This window comes from Xiphias gladius, chromosome 11, assembly GCF_016859285.1.
Source record: "Xiphias gladius isolate SHS-SW01 ecotype Sanya breed wild chromosome 11, ASM1685928v1, whole genome shotgun sequence".
Lineage (NCBI taxonomy): Eukaryota > Metazoa > Chordata > Actinopteri > Istiophoriformes > Xiphiidae > Xiphias > Xiphias gladius.
This window is the reverse complement of record NC_053410.1, coordinates 7,118,913-7,137,803: the sequence shown is the minus strand read 5'-3', so window position 1 is coordinate 7,137,803 and position 18,891 is coordinate 7,118,913. Positions and strand designations below refer to the sequence as shown.

Sequence of the window (18,891 nt, the reverse complement as noted above, 5' to 3'; positions counted from 1 at the left end):
CTTTACCACTGGTCAGGTGACATCAGTAGCGCAAACAGCTACCAACCGAATGCTGATTAAATTTGGTATGCTACCAAAAACTCAAAAGCTTTCCAAACTGCCATAAGGCAAGAAAAAAAAAGAAACCCGTTAACGGCTACTAAAACTTTTTCCCTGTGTGGCATGAAAATATATCATTTACTTAAAAGACCTGAAAGTACGCAGTAGCGCAAGTGTATAAATTAAGCTGGTGTGTAGGAAAGGAATGAAATTTGACCAGTGCAACAGTGGGAGCTTTACATTTGCACATTAATAATTCACCTCTGGTTTGACATTGATCGTGTGAAAAAGCAATCGTATGAAAAGAGAAATCTCTGCACGTATGACAATGGAGTATGATTACAAAATGACAAGAAACAGCCACAGTGGGTTGTGAAATTTGGGGAACTGCTAATAGTCACCAGTATTATAAAATAGTTTAAAATACAATAAATGAACAAAATCAAATAGTATGACATAGTTGTCTGCTGTTTAGAAGACGACTGACTTAATGGAAGCTTCCTGTCCACAGCCAGAGGAGAAGATGTCTGAAAACTATGATTTGTTAAAGGTTAACTGAAAGAGCAGGTATGATGGCTCTCTAGGTTTTGAAGAATTTCAGCTTTCAGAGGAGAATTTTAATGTCTACATTTTAACCCTGAAAAAATTCAAGGGCAACACTTTCTTACATCAACATTCATGTTGATTGAAATCAAAATCGGACCTATGGTTAATTGAATCTGTACAACCAAAAAAAAAAAAAATCACTATCAGCCCTATGGATGGTGGACGTGTGCGTGTCCTCGCTGCACCTCTGTGTGCGGTGATAGCCCTGTACAATGCTGCTTGATCGCCATGCCACAAGGCAACACTGTAAAGAAGCTCACAGCACACAGAAAGACTCCAGTCTGGTCCCTCACCCCAGAAAATAACAACTTTGAGTTTGACTGCTGCCACTGAAAAACTGTCATATACAGCTCCAGCACTTTCTCCATTTTTCATTTAACTATGTAGTCATTTATTTCAGCCAGTCAACTATTAGAAACTTTTGGACTATTAGATTAAACTGCTTCTGATTGTTTGTTCTGCCTTTATGATACATTCGCTGATTTTACTGTGGAACCAGTTAGCACCCACAATCCCAAAATGACCTTCCAGCTCACTGTTAATTATTTGAAACTAAAGGCAATTCACAGTTGAGTGTGAAAAAAATCAAACCAAAAAGTCAACCAAAAACAGTCTGCACAAAACAGCATTTATTTTAAAATAAGTAATATCTAATTTCTCTGAATAACCAGTGACAGTAAGGGGTAGATAATAAAGGACAAGATACGCTGTACATTTGCATTTGTGTTTGCAGGCTGATTTGTGCATTTTTGATGATAAGCATGAGGTTCGTTTTCTGTTGTTAATCATGCTGAGTGGTTAGAAAAGCTCTGAATTAGGTGTGTTTTTCTGTGTGTGTGTGTGTGTGTGTTACTGACAGAAGGTGTTTCTAGCTAAACTCTGTTACGGACGCATAGTGATAAGGATCCTCTGTGTGAGTGTGAGTGTGTGTGTACCTCATTGACAGCACACATCCGTGCTATGGATCCTATATTATTAGTGATGGTGACCAGTGTGGCTCTGGCCAGGTCTTCCTTACTGATGCTGTCTCGCTTGTCTTTGCTCATCATGTGACCAAAACTGTAAAACAGACGTCATTTTCCATTTAAACATACACACACAGACACATTTCCTCCTGGGTACTATTCAAGTTTGATGAACGCTTTACAAATTAAAAAAAAACAAAACAAAAACAACAAAAACAAACTGGCACAGAAAATGAGCCTCTGTAAATAATAAATAATAACCTTCAGAACAACAGTAAAGAAGTGTTGTTTGTCATTGAGCATGCATTCGTGTGTGTGAGTGTGTTTTGTTTCAATAAACGACAGAATGGAACACCACAACAAAGACACAGTGATTATAATCTGACGACGGTGATAAAAATCCGTTTTAAGTTTGCTTTATGGGTCAAACTTTGGACTAAGAGCTGATGGTTTACTGTATACATGCTAAACCCAGATTAGCAAGTAAAGGTCTGAGTGTGCCAGTGAGGAAGCGTGTGTGCACCTTATGCTTACTATTACCGCTCAGCTATTGCTTCATACACCGTTTGCTGGTATGTGCCTTTTAAATTTGCTGCACAAACACTGAATGTGCTTGTGCAGCAACACATTCATACAGAGCATGTATGAATGTATAAGTCATTTTGGATAATTCACGTTCTCACCAATATGTTGTGTGAGCAATTTCCGATTCCTATTAATGTGAACAAATAAAGCACTTTAAGCTCCATCAAGTTCCAAGCTGATTCCATCCACCACAGGTAATTAGTTTAATATTCTGCATCAAATTAACTTTATTAGCCTGATATTTTGTTGAGTAAAGATCACTATAGGTTTACCCAGCTTTTAAAGAGGAACAAGGAAGAGATGCTATCTTATGGTTTAAAAGTAGTTTAGCTGACTTCACTAGCTTACAGTTACTTTTGTGGTTAGGTGAGTTTGAGATAAGACCAGGTTGTGAAATGTTTATAGGCTGCAATGCTGTTATTCTGCATTGCTCTGTGTACAATGACTCGGCTAAAACAAGCGTAATGGTTCAACTGACAAAACACGGTTCAACTGGACTGATTATTCGAGTCAAAGAAGTTTAGGGGGCACCCCTTATTCACTTACAAGAATTTTAAAAAGCTTTAAAGGTGGAAAGAAACTACGGTTGACAAGGACACTGGTCTGATAAATATGTGGACTGGCTGGATGTTTTGTCTTTAAATACGGATAATAACTAAAGGCCTGGGAGTTTCCCCGTATATTCACAACCTCTTTATTAATGGCCCTTGATGCATTTAGCATCCTGAGGATCAAGTGCCTTGCTGGAGTCAACTGTGGCAACGTCGTGGACCTTCAGGTGACAAACACCTCGTCGCACTCACCTAGATGCGACAGCAGAGCCCTGTAGGCCAAAGCGCTCGTAGTCTCCTCCGTAGATATCTTTCACCAGTTTGTCCACGTTGGTAGAGTCACCCTTGCTGGCCATTTCCAACGCCTCCTCGAACGTCTCGCAGCCCGTCAGCAGACAGCAAAGCCCCAGGAATGTACCACCTCCGAGACTGAAAGTAAGAGGCAAAGAGAATAAAGCCGGGTTAGAGTGTGTGTGGGAGACATTGAGAAAGGGACAGATGAGGTTGGAGAAGACAATATAAGAGTCCTGGGTTGGTTAACTTTAGAAAATGGGCAAGAGGAGTAAGGAAAAGTGGCATGGAGGGAAAAGAGAAAGAGAAAAGAGGGGAGGGAAGAAGAACAGAGGAAGAGGACTAGATTGGGAAGAAGGCAATAAACTGGGAAAGAGGAAGAATAAATCTGAGACGGGAGGAGAGATGAAACAACCTGTACTGACGATGTGACTGTTTTCAGTCAGAAATAAAATTCACATCTACTTTTATCCTCAGCTCTGGAATCGCTTACCTCAGTCTCTTAAGCAGCCATTCAAAAGTCAGAGGAATTCTGTTTAGGCAAGATACACCCCCCCCGCTGGTTTCGAATGTCAAGAGTGATGTGAATAAACTAGAAAATAAATATCCGGGTGGTGGCTTGGTATGGGAGGAGAAAGAGATGGATTTCATTCCAGGAATATGGGACAGTTGTCTTGAAATGATAAAAAATAATCGTACTTTGGCACAGTTTTACAATATGGGCCTTAGTATGAGACAATATTTTTTTCTAGAAATTGGGTTTAAAAAACGGGGGAAATAGGCGATTACGTGTTTAGAACATCACATATTCGTTTTGAATGGAGAGAGTACCAGTGTAATGGCGGCCTTCTGCGCAGAGTGTTGCATTATGGGTTCTTTACAGCTTTACTGTTGCTAGGCCAGCAAGAGTTTTCAATCTTCTTTTAGTGAGTCTTTTGGGGGTAGTAAGACCTAAAGATTTTTTGTTAGCCCAGTTCAAACTGCAGACGTCTCTGAAGGCTGGTGTTGCCACAGAGGAAATAAATTCATGACCAAAAGATCTCAGAGTGTCTCCTGACGTTTTTAATGCAGAAATGAACCAGGGAGAAACCGCCGAAAATCACGGCCATCACAGATGACCAGCTCAAAAATGTTAACTGTGAGAGAAAAGGATTCTGACCGTTTCAAGATCCTGACAGGAGACTGTGAGTTTATGAGTGTTGGTTTTAAGTACTACCGTATTTCATGTTTCACTTCTTAGAGAGGAAAGGCTTCAGTGACGGGGATGCCCTCTTCCTTGGATCAATGGCATCTCAGGGAAACTTTCCCGACAGCATGAATGTAAAAAAGGGTTTTTCTACCCTCAAACAGTTTTGCAAAAACAAATGTTGGAAAAGTGGTTTCGTCTTATAGTTGAGCCAATACGGGGATATAAAGTAAGTTTACGTTGTGCTTGTATGGAGGAAGCAAAACCACAGACGGGTCGGAGCTAATTGATTTTATAAATGAACTAAAAATACAACACAAGCTAAGGAGAGAAATTAAAAGGATTAAAGGCATTTACACAATACCTGTAAAAGTTAGTCTAGAAATTATTAAAAACCGTACACCACGCCAAACCAAATGCACGCACGCACACACACCCCAGCACCTTGACTTGACCCCACACACACACACAAGCACTGTGACTTGACCTCCCTACTCACACCCACGACATGCAAGTTTGGTTTACCCATGTTTCCCACACAGTTACGTCATGAGGAACAGCCACAATGAGACACCCTTTACAGTAAAAGGAAGTAGCAAATGAAGAGCTGATACCAAGTACAGACGTAGCACATTTCACAGTGGGGGTGGTGTGTTTTTCTTAAAAGCTTAATTTTCTCTTCTGTGAACATAGAGCTGATGTAACTTACCAAAAAGCTCTAATTTTATTTTTATCTCTCCAAAGGACATTGACCCAGGGGCACTGTGACTTGTCAACATGCATTTTAGGAAACTCCAGTCAGTTTTTTATTTTTTCTTTCAAAAAAGTGTGGTCTTCCTGGGTTTTCTTCCATGCAGAAAATGAGGTATGATGCAACTGGACACTGTTGTACCTTGATCTTGGAGGTCAGCTTGTCTCTGTTTTGAGGTGTCCCTTGGTTCTTTTTTGCCCTATTCGAACTATCCCTCTGTTCAATCTGGGGACAATTTTCCTTTCGTGGACGCGTCCAGGGAAGTTGGCTTAAACTTCTTAATAATATTGGCAGCTATAGTCACGGCAACATCAAGCTGCTTGGAGATGGTGTAGTAGTCTTTACGTTGACCATGCTTGGCAAATATTTTCTACCTTATCTCCTCAGGATTTCTCTTCTTTCTCTTGTCCATGTTCATTGTGGTGAACATAATGATACCAAACAGCACAATGAGCACTTGTCTCCATTTAATCATCATCATTATTCAATTTAATCCTGTGATACTAACCGAAGACAATAGTCTGTTGGAAATATCACTACAGTCCACTTATTTATCAGCACTTGGAAGGGGTACCAAAACTTTTGTCCAGGCCATTTTAGAAGATCTTTGTAGAATAAGCAAAACTTCAGCTCCTTTCAGTTTCTTTGTTTTATTCTACACATGGCAAATAAGCTTTTAATTTCAACGACTTTTCAGGAAGAAGGCAGTGAGGTGTAATGCTCAGAGGTGTGTAACACTGTCGTTCACGACTGTACATGCACGCATGCACGCATGAACACACTCTGACGGGAAGACTCAACTGTGGTTTGCTTGACTTGTTTAATGGGTTAACTAAAATGTGATAGGTAAGCAAGGATCTGGTTCAAATGTTACATTAAAATGTAAAATAAATCAACTTTTCTTATCATCAGATCTGGGAGGGAGTATTTTCAAGAGTTCACTGTGCAATCGCAATCTAGCTCTACTATTGCATAAGTAGTAATGGACACAAGGTGATAATAGATAAACGATGAATAGAATTCAAACAACACATTCTGTCCTACCTGGCAGATCTACTTAAGATATAAGAAGCATTTAGCCTTCAACCTTCACCTTTTGCACATACTCCCTCCTGCAAACAACTTAATGATCAATACTCACTGATTTAGGGCTTAAGGTGGACTATACTAGTCTAATCTTTCCAATGTTTCTGAGTTCTCCGCTAACTTGAGCCCAACTGAAAACATTCTGCAAAATATATCTGTGAAAAGGCTGCTTCCACCCATCACACTTTACTCTTTACTTTTGTCCATTCTCTCAAAAACTTAAGTAATTTACCTGCCATCTTGAATAAAGAACTAAAGCACACATTGAAAGGGCTTAAGATAAATAAACTTTCACTTAATGATAAGAAAACTCATTTCATTTTACTCCGAAATCTCTAAATGTAAATACAGATATTGTGCTTTTGGAGAGAGCCACTTCAGCAGGATTCCTTGGAGTAATTATAGAAAACAAGTTGACTTGGAAATCACATATTAATATGATTTAATCTAAAATAGCAAAGAAACATAGGGATCATTGTCAAAATGAGACACATGTTTAATATCACTCCGTTTCTTCTTTCATTCCATTCCTGATCCCTGCGACTTGACTGAGGAATCATACTTTACCAAAACCAAAGTTCCTCTGTCTCTGTCGCTGGCATGTTGAGTACGTGTGTGTGTGTGTGTGTGTGTATATATATGTGTGTGTGTGTGTGTGCGCGTACATAGGTGTCTATCCACCTCACCTGGTCCCAGTCACCCGTTTGTAGTTGCTCTCCGAGTACACGGCCAGTATGGAGACCCCGGAGCCGATGTTGACCAGCAGCATTGGGAAAGGGTTGTCCAGGGTGCAGGGTTTCTTCACGCAGCTCTGGGTGTCCGACGGGTTCTGGAAGTAGTAGCATTCTGGGTGTCCGTTGAAGCTCACCCGGTCAACGAAAAGTAGGCCGTGGATCAGGCAGTCCAGCTCATCCAGCTTCAGCAGCTCCAGGTCGGCCATCTGCAGCACAAATGGAGGACGGTTCAAACATTGAGAGGAACCTATTTTAGCTGCTAAACACTATCAAAGTAAAACATCAACACATTCCTTGGAAACATCAGTGAATTTATGAAACTAAAATAATTTTCAAAGTACTCTATGACTAAAATGTGCACAAGGTCTTAGTTTAGCTCAGTTCATGCTGCAGTGCAAAATCATCAAGACAGACAGAAATTTCTGCTCAGATTAGATTGTTACTTTTGAGATTCTATTAATTAATTCTATAAACTGCAAATGCGACAGAGCTCTCAACATGGCCAAGTTAGCATGGTAGGTAACTTGGGCTGCAACTAATGGTAATTTCCATTATCGATCCAACATTTATTTCTTGGTGAAAAATGCCTGTTGCAAATTTCTAGTGCTTTTGGTCTGACTTCATTAAACGTCTTGTTTCGTCACCCCAAGAGTCCAAAACTCAAAGATATTCAAAGTAGTATAATGTAAAGGAAACAAAATTTTCCCATTTTTGAAGATGGAACTGTTAAATGTTCAGGTCAACTAATCGCTTAACACTAATCAGATGTTTTCTCTGGCCCTACACTCACCGTTCGGAAATCGTTCTCGAACTTGTACGCCCCGCCTCCAGTGGCGCAGAGTGTTGTGTGCAGGCTGGAGAAGTTCTTGTCGCGCCCCATCTGGATAAAACGGGGCATAGCTTGCGTTGGGAAGCGGATGAAGTGCAGGTTCCCCGTCCTGCCACACATGGTCAGGTTCCTCAGCTCCAGGTGGACGTCACGAACGCCTGTTTTACCTGAGGGAAGGAGCAATGATTTATACAATATCGGATTCTGGCCTAATGTACTCATGTCGATTAAGTAACTACAAACGCACTCTGCTAAGAGCTGTGGTTAAAGTTCATCTAAAAACTGTGAACGATCTGTGTTCTATAAAACCTGAAGTCAAGAACAAAACTATGAAAAACACCTTATCAATCTTATGCAATACATTAATGACACAGTGAATATAACTTGGTGTCTTGACCTGACTTTTCCTGTCTTAGATGAGTTAGCAGGTGCAAGTATACATGTGACCATGTGTGCGTGCGTGTGTGTGTGTGTGTGGGTAGACATACCATAGGCCACATTTGAGGTGAGGTAGCGGCGGATGGACTTGAGGTTTTCCACCTCTTCCTGTTCTTCCTCGGCAGTTATATCGACTGGCTCAAAGTACACCAGCTTCACCAAGGTGCCACCGATGTCCATACCAAACCAGGGGAAGGCTGGGGAGGAAGAAGACGGAGGTTTAAATAACTTTTTTTACTTTTAAAAAACAGGGTATAATACAGATCAGGTGCGATTGATGCTCATAATCGACATCTTTAAAGCTGACTACTTAGTTGCAAAAGAAATACTCATTTTCAGAGTTTTACTTTCATCAGAGCAGCAGAAATTTATTTAAAGACCAAAAACTCTGACTACAACCCAGACTCTTTGTCTTGGTTTAACAGTTTCTAACTGTGTTGTCTCACGTAGCTATGTGTTATGTAGCTTTAAAGAGGATCCATTAGGGTAATGGCCAATGGAAATATATGTCTGAATTGTGGTACTAAATCAAAGCCCATTAATGGACTTATGTATGGTATCATAAGACCGCAAAAATAACCACTTAAGGGAAAAAAGCAAAAATGAAAGAGTAAAGCTGAATAACAACTTAATGTGATTCATATTTTAGGCTTTTATACATCACAAAATAAATGTGCGCTGTTCTTATCATGATTTCAGCATCATATCATGGAAAAACGAGGAACCAAAGTCACCAAATCGCTCTCATTTGACAGATTTTTAAAGGCATTTTTTAAGTAGGTTAATGTGAGTAAAATGGCCAACAGATGCAGAACAAATCAGCTTTGGCAAACAACAAATATTTTATCATCAATTCATGTGCTGAATATTATCTACATTAATCAGTTCATCAGAAACAATAAGAAATTGTCTATCCAATTTCCCGGCATCAATGATGATGCCTTCACATGTCTTGTTTTGTCTGACCAACAGCCTAAAACCCAAAGATATATACAGCTTACAGTGATATAAACCTCAGAAAAGCAGCAAAATCCTCACATTGGAGAAGCTGCAACCAGCAAATTTATGGGTTTTTTTTTTTTTTTTTGGAAAAACAATTTAAAAAGGTTAATTGTAACTGTTTAATTTTCTGTGGCCCGACTAACCGAGTCAGCAACAGTGTGATTAGTCAACAGAGAATTAACCGGGAGTATTTTGATAACTGATTAATCATTTCAGTCATTTTTCAAAACCAAAAAGCCAAAATTTTGCTGTTTCCAGCTTCTCAAATGCGATTGTCATACACTACAATCAAAAAAACCCAAAAAACTGCGGAGTCTCTCCTCACTACAACCAGAGAATAAACCTACGTGTGCTGAACTCCTGTTCAGTAGACCCGTGTTTTACATGCATGCAGAGCTGCGGGTGGGAAAAGCTCAAAATGGAAAACCTGCAGCGGTGGAACAGCCACCAAAGACGGACGTAGAAAAGAACGTGGACGACAAACTGGACAACTTGTTTTTCGAATGAAATTGTTAACAGTGGAGAGTCTGTATTCTTTGAAGATATTGCTGGACAGGATCTGGCCGAGCAAGCACTCCAAGAGATTGTCATCCTACCTGCCTTAAGACGAGAGCTCTTTACTGGCCTGAGAGCTCCAGGACGTGGTGTGCGTTTATTTGGACCACATGGAAATGGGAAAACCGTGCTGGCCAAAGCAGTGGCAACGGAGTCAGACACATCAGTGTTGCCAGTTTGACCACTAAATGCTTTTCTTATCATTTACGGTCACAAGTGCTGCTAGTACTCTAAAGAAGCCTTGCGTTGGCTGAAAAGCAGTTTGATTTACTGATTCAAAAACTGTGTCATTGTGCTCAAACCCTCACCTGCTGTCACAAACACTTTCCATTTCTTGCATTTCTTGTGGCTGCTTCACAATTAAAATGATTCACTGATTATCAAAACAGCTGCTGATTCATTTTCTTTTGATTCTGCTAATCGATTAATGTTTCACTGTACAAGCGTCTGCTGTCTGAAAGTAGTATTGGTGGAGTGGATAACACTACTGCACAGAGAAGGTTGGAGAGGAGTGGAGAGAGGAGAATCTGTTGCAGATAGTTAGTTGGGTAGAACATTGAGTTCAGCACAAAAAAAAAAAAAAAGAAATTAAAATTAAAAAAAAACTGCCAGCGCAAGAGACTAGGAAAAAGGAAAAACACCACCACAGCTCAACAAGAGCCACGGTCGCCATGGAAACAGACACCCCCCCTCCATCTTCCCCTCTTCTCTTCGTCTCTCACACACTCTTCAGCCTCCTATTTTCTCTTTCACTTAGCTTTTCCTCTCCGTCTCTCAGCCTCTATTGCGTTCTCATACACGCCATCTATCTTTCTCTCTCATTCTCTCTGTCCACACCAGCTACATCAATCTCTCTCCTGTTTCGTTTCTTCCTTTTTTTCACTACTTATTCTCCTTTCTTGCTCCTTCAATTTCCTATTTCCTATTCCATTTCATTTTTTTCTTTTCTCATTCTCTCCTGCTCCTCTCTTTCCATCTTTTTTTCCTGCTTCTTGTCTCTTGATCAATTTAATTCAATTCAAGTGGACGGAAGAGGACTGACGTTGGAAGACGTTTCCAAGGCACCACAAAGCAACTGCTATATTTAACTTAGAGGTACATCAGCCTTTTTTAGTTTTTCACTTCAATTCAGCAGCTTTATTTGCATGATAATTAAGAGCTGAAACGACTAGCTGATTAATTGATTTGTCAAATACTCGTTTCTGTCATTTTTCGACCAAAAATGACAAACATTCACTAGTTCCCGCTCTGCCATCGGGATGATTTGCTGCTTGTCTCGGTTTTAAAACAATGTAAAATTAATATTTTTGGGTTTTGGACTTTTAGTAAGAGTTTTAGACAAAACAAGCAATTTGAAGATGTCATCGTGGGATCTGAAAAATTGGGATGGGTATTTTTTCCCAATTCTTTTTTTTTTGTACATTTTGTACATTAAACATTTAATTGACAATAAAATCAGCAGATTAATTGATAGAGAAAATATTCATATCAAGATGACTAATTGGAATTGAAAATTTTGAGTTATCATGTAAGAAAAACTAAACTAATGCAGTCATTTTAAGATGGTGACAGTGACCTAAGCGTATGACGATCTGTAGTTTTGTTTACCTTGAAAACAACAAAAACACACTGCATCCTGGAGAAAACAAGTCAAAGTGCGAACACTTATCTCCAAAATGGTTGCCAACGATAAAAGACGGAAGAGATGCAACAATTAGTCAATTGACAGACAATCAATCTGCAACTGTTTTCATAACTGTCATTTTTCGAGCAAGAATGCCAAACATTCTCTGGTTACAGCTTCTCAAAGTGAGGATTTCATTTATTTCTTTGTTGTAAATTATAGAAAACTGAATACATTTGGGTTGTGGATTGTTGTCAAAAGAAAAACGAAAATAGCCATCTGTAAACATCAGCTTGGGCTGTGGGAAATTTTAATCGGGAATTTTTCACAGTTTCCTGATGTTTTATAGAAAAAATTATTAATCGCTAGTTAAAATAATTGTTATTTGCTGCCCTAAAAGACAGACGCAAGACATGTAACATAGAATGTAACAATAAAATCTTTGAAAATAAAAACTACATTAATAGAAAGGAAACAAACCAAAAACCCCCCAAAAAAACAGCAAATGTATTTCTTTTTTAGCAGAAGGATCTTTTCTCTTCTAACTATGCATATGTGGCTATTTTTAGAAGCCCCCTGCATTGATCCATATCTCTTTGCATTAGCAGTTCAAGATAGTTCTAGCGCAACTCTCAGTGAAGCAAACGTCTGAGGACGGCGTGCTCTTTACCGATAACAGTCTTGTCGAGAAAGTGAGGTTTGAGGATCAAGTCAGAGAGGGCCTCTCGGCATTCTGCTAGTCTTTGAAACATGAATGTTTTATATTTGTTCAACGGGAATCTTGATGCAGGCAGTGTCATTTCGACCCGTCCGTGTGTCTGTATTTCAACAGAACAATGACAACCCTGTTTAACCGTTTAAGACAGCACATGGTCACTACAACATGGCTGTGGAAAGCTGCAGCGTTCAACAAAAGAATGTTTTGAATGCAAATATTTGGTGCATGACAGCGGGTCAGCCCGCTCAGCCACCGAGACACTGCAAACCATGGTAGTTCACATATAAAAAAAACTGCTCTTATTGGCTACTTATAATTCAATCAGAAAAAAACCTCAGGTATTTTTCGTTAACAGCTCGACCACTCTCTTTTTTATGAGATGTTAAAAACTCGGGCTGGAAAATATGATCTAAAATTTAAATCATGATAACGATACATGTGACGATGAGTATTTCCTTGGTACATCAGTGCATGCGATTTCCTTTCTCGTGCTGGCTAACTTTTTATGTTTGTCTGTAATAATTATAGACAAAGCCGTTGAAGGTTCTGGACTTTTTTCTGTTGGATCTCTACGAGATGGCTTAATTATATGGTACTAAGACGTTTGAAGTGAAAATTGAGATGAGGGCGAATAAAGGTCAGTAGGAGATTCAACAATTATTTTCATTATAAATTAATCTGCTGATCATTTTCCCAATTAAATGGATTAATTGTTAAAAATGTTTTCTAAAGCCCACTGTCACATAAGACGAAGAAAAAAAGCAAGTAAGACGTCGGAACCAGGGGATGGATGGAATTTTTGCTAGAAAAATAACTGCTCAAAATAACTACATTTTCTGTTAACTGATTAAGTTAAACAGAGATCTTTGGAGATACTTTTCTTTTGCATAAGTCTTCCTGACTGGTTAAACACTAGTGAAACACTTAACGTTTGGATTTACCAGCATACCAGAGCTGAGGGTCCTAAAAGTCTGCATATTATTCTCTGTGCCCTCTCACTGCCCTGTCATGACAATCAGGAGATGTGACCATTTCACAACACACTGCTGAAGGGAACAGAATGATTCTGCCTGGCTTTTTGAGGCAAAGTCCACTTTTAGATTAGAGCCACCAAATTTAAGTTTGAGATTTCATATCATGGGTGAACCATCTGCCAACATCTATTTTGTGCTTTTCTCAACCATGTGCAGTTAGCAATGTAAGCATATGCATACTTAACCGCCTCTGCTCTCCAAAGAGTAAAATTCCATTAAGAATTTGACTGAACCTTATCAACCCTCAATGTACTGTTTAATGTGAATCATATCATATGCGATAAAATACTGTTTGTAGTGATTATGTAGTGATATGTGGCTTCTGTGCACTTGGCCACTGAGACCTCTGCTACCTAGCAGTAACTGAGACCACGAGTATGACTGCTGGCGCCACCGCCACCGTTCCTGCCGCTCCTGTTAACTGTCCCACGCCACATCTGTTGCTTCTACACCTGCCGCTGCTCTACTCCAGTGGTTGGTGTTCGGTTACCGTCAGCAGGAGTCACCTGTCACCTCCTTTACTGTTTGGTTGACTCTCAGTCATCGTCTCCTCTCCCCTACTGACCTGCCCTGATGTCTGCAAACATTAACTGAGGAGCATAGATTTTGCTCTGGAGAACTTTTGAAACAGCTAGAAAAAATGCTTTGCAATGTTTTTGTCACTACTGGCACGGTAAAAAATTGATTTGTCGTGTGTTTTTAGGTTATAGATAATTTAAACTAAGCTGTCTGATTATATTTTTTCCACTTGTGACGACATTGCTCTAAGACACATCAAACTCAAACCACCCAATGGACAAAGAGGAAGCTAGATAATGATTGTTCTTTTTATCTCTTTTTTTATGTGTCATTACGATGCATGTACACAAGGAAAAACGTTTTGAGCAACGCACACTTGTTTCCCACAGCAGAATTCTATACTGAGCTGCTTCACCCTTGACGCCATTAGAAGTAAAACTTTTACAACAAGCAGTAAAGCTAAGGCATGAGATGTTTCAAGCATTTTCACAGCTCTGCCTTAGAAACGTTCTTCACTGATAATAATATAGGAAGGTATCATTGAAAGCAAACGCAACACTGTTAAGAGGCCAGCCAAGGTCCATGACGGTGTCTGCCTCAAGTGACAATCACGTTTTTCTCCAAAGCCTCAGCCAAAAATACACTCGCAGCCACCACACAAAAATGGGGGGGTGGGGTGGGGTGTACACTTTACTTTATACTTTATCACACACCTAATCATACCTAGTCAATTACCAATTATGGAACATGTCGAAATATTACAATAAATCAATGCTTCAACAATTGTTGTTTTACTAAAGACTAAAGTTTTCTATCTACATTAGAGCTGAAATGATTAGTTGACTAGCTGATTAATCGATTAGTAAAATCGACAGAAAAATAATCTGCAGCCATTTTGATGATTGATTGATCGTTTCAGTTATTCAGGATTTTTTAAATTTTAAAATCGGGGACACATATTGAGTTGTTTTTTTGAGTTGTAAATGTAAAATACTTTAAACTTGATGTCAAGAAACATGGACGCACTGAATGAACAGACTGGCCTACATTTTTCTCTAATTCATTTACTTAAGCCCTGTGGCTACACTTACACTTACATCTTCTACAAAAAAAAAAACAAAACAAAACCCAGAACTATAATGGAGCACTCCTTCAGCAATACCTGTCAACATTTTTTGGGGCCAAGGCATTTAACTCCCCCAAAAGCCATCAGGTGTTGCTGTCCGACAGTAGAGCATCGCTGGGAGATGCTGAAAAACGGGTTGTTCAGCCCTCTTGCTCTAATTAATGAAGGGAAAAATTTGAACTAAATCAAATTCCCACCTTGTCCTGTGTGTATCCTACATGGCCTCAATGGTGACAACTTATCCAGGTTTTCTATTTAAAAAGCAAACATATCACGCACACACAGACACACACAGACACACACAGACACACACAGACACACACACAGACACACACACACACACACACACACACACACACACACACACACACACACACACACACACACACACACACACACGTCCAGTCAAAGGTCAGTGTGACAAAGAGCAGGGTCGGATGGGATGAGGAGTGATTTGTGTCCAAGTAGGTGAAAGGTTTCTGGCCTAACACACCTCTGCTTTACAGACGTGGTAGATACTGTATGTAAATGTGCACCGTCTGACTTGAATTACAAAGCGTAGATGGACCCATAAATGTATATTTTTTCCACCGTGCTTACCGTTCAGCTTTCCAACATGACCTCAGGGATTATCGGCAACAATATTATCTATTATCTGTTAAATTTCCCACTGCTTAACCTCTAATCTCAGGTTTCACGGAGAGGCTTGGTGTGTTTGTGTGTTACTACACTGTGCAGAAAGCACAGGACACGAACAACACTTGAACAGCATGTTTGTATGATAAGAAGAAAATACATCCCTGGGCAGCTGAACACTGTGTATACAGTGGATACAATAATATACACTCGTTACCAAGCATAACATCAAGGGAAGTTTTGTCCTGTTACTCTCTTCACTGATTGAGTGTTTTGGTATTAATGTCCTCACAGTACTATAGCTATCATTACCTCCACTGCTAATGCTTTTATGACTGCATCTTTTAGTTCTATAGGTACTACTTCAGATCAGATTCGGTTAATCGATTAGTCAATTGACAGAGAATGAATCTACAGCTATTTCTATCAATCATTTAAGTGTTTTTTCAAGCAGAAATGTGAATTATTCCATAGCTCAAGGTTCCCCATTGTGAGTATTTGCTGCTTATTTGTCTTATGTGATGGTGAACCGAATTAGGGCTGCAACTAACAATTATTTTCATTATTGATTAATCTGCCGATTATTTCCACAATTAATCCACAAACCTTTTGGTCTATAAAATGTCCCTACCCCTTTTTTGTCCAATCAACAGTAGAAAATCCGTAGGTATTCCATTTATAGCGGTGTAAAATAAAGGAACGCAGCAAATCCTCCCATTTGAGATGCTGGAACCATAGATTTTTTTTTTTTTAGCATTTCTGTTGAACATTTGATTATCAAAATGGTTTCTGATTCATTTTCTGTCGATCGACTGTCGATTAATAAACCAACTGTCTCAGCTTTATACTAAATACCTTTTGCTGGTGGGATAAAACGAGCAATGTTAACATGTCAGTGTGGGCCTTAGGTAATTGTGACGGACATTTTTTTTTACATTTTATAGACCAAATGATTCACTGAAAAAATAATCAGCACATTAAATCAATAAAGCACTGGCACTGCAGCTACCACTACTACAACTTGGTTTACCTACTGCTAAAAATAAACGCTTAATGTAAATGAATCGCAGTCTATAAATCCACACAGGTGGGTTTTTTTCTATTTTTTTTCCATCTATCTGTCTATCTATCCATCCATCCATCCATTATGCAGATCACTGAGCTTTCAGGAATGACATTTTTATATCTGGCAAAACAAAGAGAAAATTCGACTGTTACCGGGTCTATTTTTTCTAGTGAAATAACTATTGATGAGGCAAGAGAACAGGACAACATTGCTTCTTTCTTTTTTAAGAAATGCTAAACACACATTTGGTTTGTGCACAGTTTCAGATAGGAGGAGGAGTTTTGGTTGGTTTTCGGGTGTGCTGTAGATCAAACAATTCCTCTCATCTTGATTTGCATGACCTCAAATACACCCCCCGTCAGCCTTGTTTTCTAAATCACCCACACCCTTACTGAAACTTGTTAGCACGCCCTGTTCAAGATCCATCTGCAATAGACAGTGGTGGAACATTGACTTGACCTCTAGCAGACCTTTTTGACAAAACTGTACATTTTTTTCGGAGTCACTGAATTAACACACACACACACACACACACACACACACACACACACACACACACACACACACACACACACACACACACACACACACACACACACAGGCTGTTCACCCCAACCAACTGGGAATTGGCTGCGCCACAGCCCTGAATTAAATGTTCTTATATTTAAAATGACAAACTCACCATCTAATTTAACCTAGAAACATACAGCTAAATTGTGATGCTTATTTGAATTTGAAGGCTCTTGATTTGCACTGATTTAATTTTCCAGGCGCTGATAAAACCACCTTGTATCAACAGCCAAAGCCTAGTCTAAATACCATGAAATGTCTCCCTATAGAGATTAGAGAAGTATGTTTTTTCCATGACTTCCTACATCAAGTCACCCTGTTATCGGTGACAAAATGTGAATTCCTCTGCGACTCAGTCAAAACACTGAGTTGCACAATATTGTTCAAGTCAAAGTTTCTCCAAAACTGAGACCAAACATCACAGGCTGTGCCTCAATCTGACTATTCTGCACATCCGGATTACATGAAAGGCTTAGGCAAAATCAACTGTTGGCCTTGCAAATTAAACACCGCTGATGCTGCTTCTTCCAACAGATCTATAGTGCAAATTACAATTCCACATAACAATGCTCTTGCAGTATGGAAAAGGCTTAATTATATTCCTTCTAGTGGTGTTTCTGTGTGTGTCTTCATCATTTTTGGGGGGAAACCCTGTAAATACTTGTATAAATATAATAATATACCTATTAATACTGCTGAGCTTTCTGTTTTTATTTTAAGGTGACCCTACACAGCAGATGTGATGGTGCAATGCACCTCCTTCAAAGCCATGTGTCTCACTGACACATGGACACAGCAGTCTACAACACCTGTTCAGGACACAAAAACCAACAGACATACTGTATACAAAGCTGGTTGGGTAAAAGAGAAAGTTTCCTCCTCTTTCTTCCACTGTTATCGTTGTAATGACTTTCCTGCGCTTGGAAGGGAAGTCATTACAACGATAACATATAGTACGGTGTAAACAGCATGCACCAAAATGTCCACACACCAGTTTCAGGGAAACTAAGGCATGATATAAAGGGTTATAGAAATGTATACACTAATAAATTACGATATGTCCTGTGCATTGGGCATAAAATAAAGCACACTTACGCAACAGGTGCAGTGCTAAATTCATTTAGTACACGACATCTACATATACAACCAGATTTTGGAAATTGTAATTGCTGGTATGTTTGCATATCTCCTGTCTCCATTCGTCCTACTTTCATGGCTTTTGCTCTGTGATGAAACACTGCATATTTCCCCACATTTCCTCATACACAAATTCAAAAAGATACTGAGTATAAAAAGAAACTCCAACTCTGTCCCACATGCGATGGAGCTGGAGAAAGAGCCTGTTGGTTAAAATAAAGGCAATTCTGCTCCAGGAGACGGTCGATGAAATTGCTGCCAAGTTGCTTCTGGTGTAAACAAGAGGAAGTGCTGGCAGCGTTACCCAAAAGTAACCCCGATCCTAAACCATCTCAAACCCTGACCAGAGAAAAGTCTGAGGACAAAAGTGAAAAATCACATCCCCGAGGGGAATAATTCCAGGGTTGGCCCTTGGTGAGGAAAAGCTTAGAGGGTTATCTGGGTTTATCAGGACGGCTGGCCTCCATCCAAGGATAACTCAGCCATAAAGCATAGGAGCTCTGACCAGACATTTCAAAGTTTACTGATGAGACGTCCCTTAATTAAATAATCTGGAGCAGCTCTGATATAGGGCCTTTCTTTCTCAGACTACTATGCATCACTTCAAACCGCATAGATTTGTTGCATTATCTCCTGAATGTCAATTAGGTGTACGACTTACAAATGAAATACTGTATCTCATCTCACTCACATATACAGAATCCAGACTAAATACTGTGTATCTACAGTAATGTGTCTCATAAATTGTCAACATTTCTTTGCCACCAAAAGATGTTCCTGTACATTTTTGCCCGTGGTGATTCGGTTTTATTTAAACTACACATCTCTCATATTCCAGTGAAA

At 39.4% G+C, this 18,891-nt stretch overlaps 1 protein-coding gene across 2 annotated transcripts in view; it reads right to left on the bottom strand.

Annotated features, from left to right (window-relative positions):
• pank1a (pantothenate kinase 1a) overlaps positions 1–18,891 on the bottom strand; it is a 29,924-nt gene that overhangs the window by 8,226 nt on the left and 2,807 nt on the right. For both annotated transcript variants that reach the window (XM_040139509.1, XM_040139510.1), the window contains exons 2-6: positions 8,112–8,258; positions 7,585–7,790; positions 6,747–7,000; positions 2,999–3,175; positions 1,581–1,704 (exon numbers count right to left, since the gene is read on the bottom strand). In XM_040139509.1, the coding sequence (XP_039995443.1) occupies positions 1,581–1,704; positions 2,999–3,175; positions 6,747–7,000; positions 7,585–7,790; positions 8,112–8,258 (908 nt within the window). The remainder of the gene's footprint in view (positions 1–1,580; positions 1,705–2,998; positions 3,176–6,746; positions 7,001–7,584; positions 7,791–8,111; positions 8,259–18,891) is intronic.